Here is a 9,958-nt window from a genome sequence, read left to right on the forward strand (position 1 = left end):
ATATTATTATCTAATGCACAGTCCAAATTCAAATTTTGCCAATTATCCATTAAAAAAGGCTTTTATAGCCTCTAGACTAATCCTTTAATCTACAAGCATATTTCAGTCTTTCCTTTATGGCACTGACATTTTGGAGCATACAGGTCAGTTGTTTTTTACAATGTTCCCCACTTTGGGTTTATCTGATTGTTTCCTCATGATTGAATTCAAGTTATGTGGTTTTGTTAGGAGTACTAAATGCCTAATGATGGCATCCTTCTCAGTGCATCACATCAGGAGGCATGTAATGTCAGTCTGTCTTATTAAAAAAAAAATTACTGAGGTATAATTGACATAAGGAAAAGCTGTACATATCTAATCACACAACTTCATCACCAAAATGTATGCCATAAAAATATCCATCAGTGCCAAATGCTCTTTCCTCCTCTGTTTATTTGTGTGTGTGTGTGTGTGTGTGTGTGTGTGTGTGAGAGAGAGAGAGAGAGAGCGAGCCAGTGCCAGCGAGCATGGGAGAGAAGGAGATAAGAACACTTACCGTAATAAGATCTATCCTCTTAGCAAATTTTTAAGTAAATGCCATTTGATTTAGAAATGGGGAGTGGTCTGGGAACAGCAAATGCTGAGACCAGTTAGGGGATTCAGAGAATCCAGAATCTGGGTAAACTGAAATCCTACTTGCAGTGTGACTCCAAAATGGCTTTCTCAGCCCCCTACTCTGCCTCTTGTGCCAGAATACGTGAGCTGGGAGAAGCAGCGTGATCAGCCTTGGATCCCTTCCTTTCTGTACTCTCAGGGTCCTTGTCCGTTGCTTTTGTCATCCTCCTCTGCCTTCATCACCCCCTCTCCCCTGTTCCTCTAGCACATTAGATGGAAAAGCTTTCATGGCACAGTAGAAAAGGAACTGGAGTAGGAGGCAGTGCAGATTCTGTTCCCTTCTTTACTAATGGGGTGATCCCACCAGTCACCAAGTCTTTTGGGCTCAGTTTTCCCATCTACAAAGGGGAGACAAAATTAGGTGATCACATTAATGTGACCTGCTCCATACATGACCATATGTGACCATTCACCTAGTTATCCTCACAACCATCACCATCACATTGTATGCTGTGAAGTAAAAACATATTTGTCTTTCTTTTTTTTGAAAGGTTATAGCCCAGCAAGTATCAGATAAACACTTGGAAGAGGGCCGGCTTTATCCTCCTTTGGACACCATTAGAGATGTTTCTCTGAAAATCGCAGCAAAGGTAAAACCACTCTTTTTCAGGTCTTACTATTTTTCCTTTCTTCTATTGCTAAATATGCATGTTAGGTACTAAAAATTGCTTCACTTCCTTGAAATGTATATCTGTCAACTTATTTTGCAGAAGTCAGAGAAATGAGACACAGTGCTTTAGTAGAGCTTAGGAACTACAGTTCATCCCTAGGATTGGAAGAATTGGACTTAATCATTGATTTCCCTATCATTCTTTTTCTGTCCTATAATCTAAATAAGTTAGTAGGATTCCCTTTCAGTTAGGTTTCTCCTATTTCATCTTTTTTAACTTATTATTTTCCATATTTCACTTGTGTAGTCACCAAAATACTGCAGATATGGTAGAGTAACATTTAGAATTATTTGGATCACTTGTCTTATCCATGTCTCCATGATATATAGCATCTTGAGGATCACAGTTGATAATACTGGGCAGAGAGCTAAACACTGAAGGCAAGGAACTCAAAGCTGTTGGGGTGGCAGATGAGCTAATGAAGCACTTAGCCAAGAGGAGCTTTTCTCTAATTAAGAGATTTTCTCTAACAAGAAATTTTCTCTAATTAAGATGAGAGAGAAATTGACTTTTTTTTGCAAAATAATTATATCAGCCTCCTAGGGCCGCCATAACAAAATACGACAGACTAGTCAGTTTGGATTAGGGTCCACCCAAACAGCCTCATTTTTAACTTAATTACCTCTTTAAAGTCCCTGTCTCCAAACATAATCACACTCCGAGGTACTGGGGGTTAGTGCATATGAATTTTGGGTGACATAGGTCAGCCCATAATAGTTATGTTTATATGTTACAGGTTTAAACTAAGGTTTCTCAGCCACAGCACTATGCACATATTGGCTGGATAACTTGGTTGTGTGGGTTATCTTGGGCATTATAGAATGCTTAGCATACCTGGCCTCTACCCACCAGATGTCAGCAGCCTCTGCCCAGTCGTGACAACCAAAAAATGTCTCCAGACATTGCCAAGTATCCCCTCAGTGGAAAAATTGCTTTTTGGTTGAAAACCAAAACTATTAGCAAGTTTGTCAAAACAGTACCATATTTAGGAGTCATATATCATTATTTGTCTTGTTGATTGAGGGCATGTGCTTCAAAAACCAAGTAATCCTTCAAAAAATGGTAGATAATCTGCTTGGTTACCTATTCATGAAAGAGTATCCTCTAATTTTCTACTATTTATATCTCCTAGTTTTTAACTAGTTTGAATGGTTAATACACTGAACAGCACATTATTATGTTAAATTCATTTTGAAGATTTAAACAAAAAAGTGTTGGGGCACCTGGATGGGTCAGTTGGTTAAGCATCGTTCAGCACAGGTCATGATCTCGCGGTTCATGAGTTCAAACCCCATATTGGGGTCTGTGCTGACAGCTGAGAGCCTGGAGCCTGCTTTGGATTCTGTGTCTCCCTCTCTCTCTCTGCCCCTTCCCTGCTGTCACTCTTTCTTTGTCTCAAAAATAAATAAATATAAATGAAAAGGTGTTAGCTTATGATTAGAGGAGAAAGTGCAAAAGCAAGGGACCTCAGGGAAGTTCAGAAAGACTCAGATAATCTACCTAGAATCATGGGAAAACATAGGGTGCAGAAATCAGAACAAAGAATCAAGCTGAGGGAGGAAGATGGTGTAAGTGACCTGCAAGTTTGAGGTTTCAGAGCACATTCACATGCAATTCATACAATTCCGGCAAATCAATGGAAATGGTTGAAACTTAAAGAGACACTAGATATAAAGATATGGGAACTATTTTTCATGTGGTACCAGGACAAGCACTAGGAGTGTGTGGAGCTACCAGGACAGCAAGTATAGACAGGTGAGAACTAAGGATGGAACATGCTTTGTTACTCTGTCCAGAACACAGAGGCAAGAAGCCAGTGAGGAGAAGTTAGGATTTTAAGAAGAGACTCAGAACTGAGCGGCATGTCAGAAATTAGACAAGACACAGTGTCAGGATGGGAGTGGAAGTTGTAGTCAATATTGATGTCCTGGTGAGAAACAAAGGTGAACTTTTAGTATCTACAGAGTTAGCAGGACCTTTTACAAAAGCTCTTTCAGTAGCACAGAAGTTACTGGGGAGATTAGGAAAGCAACCCAGAAAATCTGCTCTCGCAGACTCTGGCATTGAGGGTGGAGACCTCACTGAGAGGAGGGGGTCACTGATGCTGTGTGTCCTGGGACCAGAAAGAGGAGTGAACTTCCACTCCGTCTGTGTCAGGAATGAAATGATGTGTTTTATTATAAAAGTAGTACAACTATTGCAAACAGGCACAAGAGGTCTCTGGGGTGATGGAAATGTTCTAAAAGTGAATTTGGTAACAGTTGCACAACTCTGAGAATTGACAAAAGTCAGTTCACTGTGCACTTAAAATGTTTGGATTTTGCCATCAGTCAATTATACCTCAAAAAAGCTGTTAGCTAGTAATAATACCACAGTATAGGCACTTTGGAAAATAGAGAAGAAACTGCCCGATACTCTGTTTTTCTGACATAAGTAGTTTTATCATTGTGGTGTGTTTGCCTCCAGTCTTTTTTTCATTGGCTTGATATCTTTGCTAACATTGTCGTATTTGTGGTATATACATCTGTTCTGTGTGTTTTTCATGAATATTTCTCCATACTATGACATAATCTTTGTAACCATAATTTTTCACAATGCGTAATTTTTGCATTGAGAAATACTTAATCATTCCAATATTGTTCAAAATCAGACTTATACAAATAAACCTGTTAAACATATAGCTCTGAGTAATTGCTTTTTTTTTTTTTTACAACTGGAGTGAATTAAAGAGTACATATAGAATGATTAGTTTTGACAAGAGGGAGAATCCATTCTTTTCAAAGGGAAGAGTGAATGAAGATACAGAGGAGTTCATTTGAGTTGATGGAAGGGGAAATTGAGGTCGTTTTCTCTGATTAGCTGGAATGTTCTCAGTACAGTGATGAGTCAAATGCAGATATGACAAAGGAAGATTTGAAATTGCCTTGTGGGGAGGCTCCTGGGTGGCTCAGTGGGGCACACGGGTGGCTCAGTCAGTTAAGCGGCTGACTTCAGCTCAGGTCATGATCTCACAGTTTGTGGGTTCGAGCCCCACGTTGGGCTCTGTGCTGACAGCTCAGAGCCTGGAGCCTCTTTCAGATTCTGTGTCTCCCTCTCTTTCTGCCCCTCCCCGGTTCACTCTCTCTCTCTCTCAGAAATAAATAAAACATTAAAAAACATTTTTTTTTGAAATTGCCTTGTGGGAACTGGGAGAGAAAGGGTTTCTGTTTTTGTTTTTGTTGTTGTTGTTAAAGAAAAGGATAAAAGCATAATATGCAACAACATCAACTCAGGTTAGGAAAAGGATGACATTGCTGGAGGCAGCCATGAAGAGGGAAGGCCAGCACTGAGGGTTGCCCAGACCAGGAACTAGAATGGAGGGTGTGACAGCAAGACAGGGAGACAGGAGAGTCTGTGATCCTGGTGAGGGGCATTGAACCTGACTGTGGAGTCCAGCAGATTAGGTGAGCAGGGGTAAATAAGGAAATTTTGTAAGAGGCTGTGGTCAGGACAGGGATCAGTGATACCGCATGCTATCTGAGTTCAAACTTAGCAGGAATATTAAGGTATTTAGTTCAAGTTAGTTATCGTTCAGGTCATGTCAAAACTTTTGCCACTGGATTAGCCGAAATCCCATTATGATCACACTTGATAAATCTCTACTCTTTACACTTTCCATTGTTGGCGATGTCCTATTCTCCTCCTGCTATGTGATTCATAATTGCATTTTCCTTTTCTATCTTCTCTGTGTATGTGTGCTTTTATTATAATATAACTTAATTTTTTTGTGAACACACAAGGCACAAATTAATTTTTTGAAACAGATAAAAACTGACATGTACTCACCATCAACTCTATTCATTAAAATAATTAATATTCTTTTTTTATTCCTAGATTGTGAAAGATGCTTACCAAGAAAAGACAGCCACAGTTTATCCTGAACCCCAAAACAAGGAAGCATTTGTCTGCTCTCAGATGTATAGCACTGATTATGACCAGATTCTACCTGATTGTTACTCTTGGCCTGAAGAGGCCCAGAAAATACAGACCAAACTTGACCAGTAGCATAATTACTGACATTTCTAATTCCATTAATGAGATCTTAAAGTCTTTCATAATTTTTAAAGATTGGAATCTTTTCTAATTATTCATAATATGCTAGACTAGGATGATTTTACTTTAACTATAAAAATTCATGAAAGAATATTAATATACTGTGGGGTAAACATCACACTAGACAATTTTGCTTTATTTACTTTCTCGTTATTTATGGTTTTTCTCTTAATTATTTTGCCCAAGTTCTCTTTAAAAGCTGTTGTACCTACTACTGAGAAACATACCATTTTTATATAGGGGACTAATGGAAAGACCAAAATTAGTAATAAATTGATATGCTCAACATTAAAATCCACAATTGTTTTGTTGACTGTTTTGTTAAAAATCTACTCTTTTTTTTTTTTTATAAAGATAGAAATGAATTTAGGCATAGATGAATTTTTGCTAAAAGCAGAAATGACACTTAACTTCGTTGCCTAGAGAAAAATAACTTCTCAGGTATTTTTACTCCAGTCCTACATTATATTAGTTCTTCTAGTACAACTGAACTCTAACATTTCTAAGAAAGATCATTGCTGTTTACAATGCCTTGTGCAGCCTTAGATTTTAATATTCTTTCCCCATTGTTATATCTTCTTATCACTTTGGTCCTCAGTCAGATATCCCTTCTAGAAGCACTTTTCTTCCTCCCCTGACTGAATGCCCCATCCTTCACACTGTTGCTGCTGAACATTTGCACACTGTGGTGCCTGTCCAGAAGTTGGTACCTTCAGTTCAGCATCACCTGAGCCACGGGAAGAGCTGAAAGAGAGTGGGTAATATCCTTGAGAAAGGGCTGCCTGTGGAGCTGACCTATTAGGACAAAGATCTCCCGAGTGGGGGAGAACGTGGTTCCCAGACAAGCTGGGTTCCCACTGAAGTGACCTGACCTCCCGTTCCCTCGATTAGCTCAGGTAATTAGAGCTCACTGTGTTACAATAAACTCACTTTCCTCTGAGTTTGGAGGAAATTTTGTAACCCAACTCCCCATTATCAGAAAATAACTTCATATCAGGTATTAAGATACTCTAATTACCATCAGTAATTATAGCCAGAAATTAATGTTAACTTCAAGTTTTACTTTAGAAATTAATACCTGAACTAATGGAAACCATTTTAAATTCTTAAGCTCAGGTGCAATAACATTTGCTATTTATTTGTAGAATTATTTGAAGAATTTCTGTTCTTGAAATGCTTTTCAAAAGTATAAGAAGATGTTCAAGATAAACTGTACACTACAATGGTTTTGTTGAAGGTTGAAGATTACACAGATTGTTTCAGGTGTGAATAGACAGGGTGGGGCTATTTCTGAAAGTAATGTTTAGTCAAGTGGTTTCCTCAATATAGTTACTTTGAAAAGATCCAGAGTGCTTATTTCTTTTCTGTGTCCATGTTGTCTTGCAACTCTAACTAAATGTATTTACCTATGCAAAAGATGTATTAAAGCATAGAAAAAGTGAATGAATAAAATTATGATTGTCTTTTTCTCTTGAAGTATTGTTACATTTTAAAATGATAATGCTGGGCCTTGGCAGTCATGTGACACTATGAATTTAAAAATATTCTAATAGCTAATTTCAGTATGAACTTCATTTAATACATGTGTAGTCATATTTGCTCTATACTATGATAAATAAGCTACTTATCCTCAGAGAAAGATAATGAAACAAGCATTGGATGATTACTTACTAGGTTTCAAGTATTCTGTATAGATTATCTTGTTTAATTAATCCCCACAGGTTCCTATGAAGTGGGTATTTTAAGTGATTTACCAGGTCCACAGAGCTAAAAAGTGAAGGAGGTGGGCTCTAAATCATGTTTGTCTTGCTTCATAGTCTGCTCTCTTTTAGCGAGAGTGCAGTCTAGAACAGCACTGTACAATAGACGAAGTGAGCCACCTGTGTAATTTCTAATGGCCTCATAAAAAGAAGATATAGGTGGAATCCGTGTTAATTTTGTTTAAACTGACATCTCCAGATTATCATTTCAATATGTAATCCACATAAAAATATTAATGAAATACTTTATCTTATACTACCGTCCAAAATCTAGATATTTTCAGATACATTCAAGTCATGGAAGCTCACAGACCCCCTGAATACATGAATTACAAAGATAGCACAAACATCAATGGATAAAAAGAATAGAGCATTTAGTAAAAAAGATTGGAAAAACTGACCTACCACATGGAGAAAATTAAAGCTAGAACCCTACCTTATATCATTTTTAAGAAGGGAGCTTAGAAGGGTCAAATACCTAAATCTAAATTGTAAAGATATAAAGTCAATAAAAATTAATGTGGCAAAGTATCTTTGTGACCTCAAGAACCCAAACAGATAGAAAATGGATGAAATGCATTATCTAAGCATAGGAAAGTTTGGGCTGACAAATGGCTCCTGACATAAAAAAAGGGTGAAGAAATCCAGGAACTGTGGGATAGGATATTTGCTTCTATAGAGATAGGTTCATAAAGAAAGAGATCATTGAGGCTCAAAGTTCTCAGCTCAAGGCACTGCTTATGTTTTTACCAAAAGGATCTTTTCTGTCTTACTGTCTCTAAGGCTGAAATAACAGAAAACAAGTTCACTTAATCCTACTCATCGCCGGCTTATACCAGGAGTTGCATTCACAGCTTCACCAGACCTTGTATTTAAGAGTATTGACCAGAAACAACAGGACCTGTTTGGAATGGGATCTATGGGTAGGGGGGTTTGGAAGACTTGTGATGATACCCTAAGCTACTATAAACAATAACCTAGGTTTGAATACTGTAAGTTCCATGTCCCAGGAAACCCCTCAACCCCTAGGAAAACCGGAAGAATTGACATGTCCTCCCTTGCTAATCAACGTGGGAACTCCTCCTGTCTTAAAGAGGTTGTTACTGCCTTGCTTGAAGATTCTGTGATCGCTTCACTCAGTTTACCTCCTGCTCTTCTCCTGTTACTTCTCATGACCTCCACACACTTAATATCAGATTCCAGAAAGGAGCTGTGTTAGATACAGTAGAAAGGGAAACCCAGGAGAAGACTCCCAAAAGAATTCTTGACTTTGCTTATTTATATTGGCAAAACTCCAAGGGAAAATTTATGGAATTCTGAAAATGTACTGAGAAAGGAGAAGTGCACTTTTGGACTGGATAGAATTGACTGATAGGGGTACTTGCCACAGATTCTGGATTTGGTGTGCTGTCTTGAGCAGCTGAAAGTCATTCTAGTTGTTGGTTCAGTTAGTTGACTGAAATATGGACTTAATAATGAAATTAAATGAAACTGAGAATGCAAATGTTAACCTGAAATAATACAAAGGAATTCAAAGATTTCAATGATAGGAATGTTGGAGTGGATTTGTCATGTGTAACCAGACCATCTTAATCCTAGTGATCTCCTAAGTCTTCCAAGAAGACCTTGTTACTAACGGTCCTGTCACTAAAGCCTTGAGAAATACATTGGTGATGGTAATGGATGGACAGCAGCATCCACATAATGCATTTTTTAAAAGCTGAGGTGTAGTTAACATTATACTAGCTTCACATATACAGCATGATTAGGTATTTGTATACATTTGAAAATGATCACAGTAAGTCTAAATAACATCCATTACCAAATTTTGTTCTTGTGATGTGAACTTTTAAGATTTACTCTCAGCAACTTCCAAATGCAATAGAGTATTATTTAGTCACCATGCTGTATTTATCCTTTATCCGCCTTTATTTATAACATCCCCCTTTATTTATGTATACTCCACATATAAGAGAGATCATACAGTATTTGTTTTTCTCTGACTTATTTCACTTAGCATAATGCCCACAAGGCCCATCCATGTTGTCACAAATGACAAGATTTTATTTTTTGTGTGACTGGACTATATATATACACATGTTACATTTTTTTTATCCATTCACCTGCTATTGGACACTTAGTTTGTTTCCATGTCTTGACTATTGAAAGTAATATTGCAGTAAACATGGATGTGCAGATATCTTTTCAAATTAGGACTTTCATTTTCTTTGGATAAGTACTCAAAACTAGAATTGCTGGATCATATGGTATTTATATTTCCAAGTTTTTGAGGAATCTCCATACAGTTTTCCACAGTAATTGCACCAGTTTACATTTCCACCAACAGTGCTGAAGTGTTCTCTTTTCTCTACATCTTCACCAACACTTGTTATTTCTTTTTGATAATAGCCATTCTGTCAGGTATGATGTAATATCTCATTGTGGTTTTGCGTTTCCTTGGTAATTAGTGATGAGCATCTTTTCATGTGTCTATTTGCTGTTTGTATGTCTTCTTTGTAAAAATGTCTATTCAGATCCTCTGCCTATTTTCTAATTGGATTTTTTCTATTGAGTTTTATGAGTTCTTTATATATTTTGGATATTAACCTCTTATCAAATATATGATTTACAAATATTTCCTCCCATTCAGTAGGTTGCTTTTTCATTTTGTTGGTTTTCTTTCTTTGTGTAGAAGCTTTTCAGTTTTGATTTGGTCTCAGTTGCTTATTTTTACTTTTTTTTTTTTTTTTTTTTTTTTTTTTTTTTTTCTTTTTTTGTGTA

General features: G+C 37.2%; 1 protein-coding gene across 1 annotated transcript in view; it reads left to right on the top strand.

Annotated features, from left to right (window-relative positions):
• The window catches only part of ME1 (malic enzyme 1), a 175,911-nt gene extending 169,027 nt beyond the window's left edge, over positions 1-6,884 (top strand). Inside the window, exons 13-14 of the mRNA XM_077750285.1 lie at positions 1,146-1,244; positions 5,199-6,884. Coding sequence (XP_077606411.1) covers positions 1,146-1,244; positions 5,199-5,369 — 270 coding nt within the window. The 3' untranslated portion in view covers positions 5,370-6,884. The remainder of the gene's footprint in view (positions 1-1,145; positions 1,245-5,198) is intronic.
• The last annotated feature ends 3,074 nt before the right edge of the window (positions 6,885-9,958 follow it).

This window comes from Crocuta crocuta, unplaced genomic scaffold, assembly GCF_008692635.1.
Source record: "Crocuta crocuta isolate KB4526 unplaced genomic scaffold, BGI_CrCroc_1.0 scaffold9, whole genome shotgun sequence".
Classification (NCBI taxonomy): domain Eukaryota; kingdom Metazoa; phylum Chordata; class Mammalia; order Carnivora; family Hyaenidae; genus Crocuta; species Crocuta crocuta.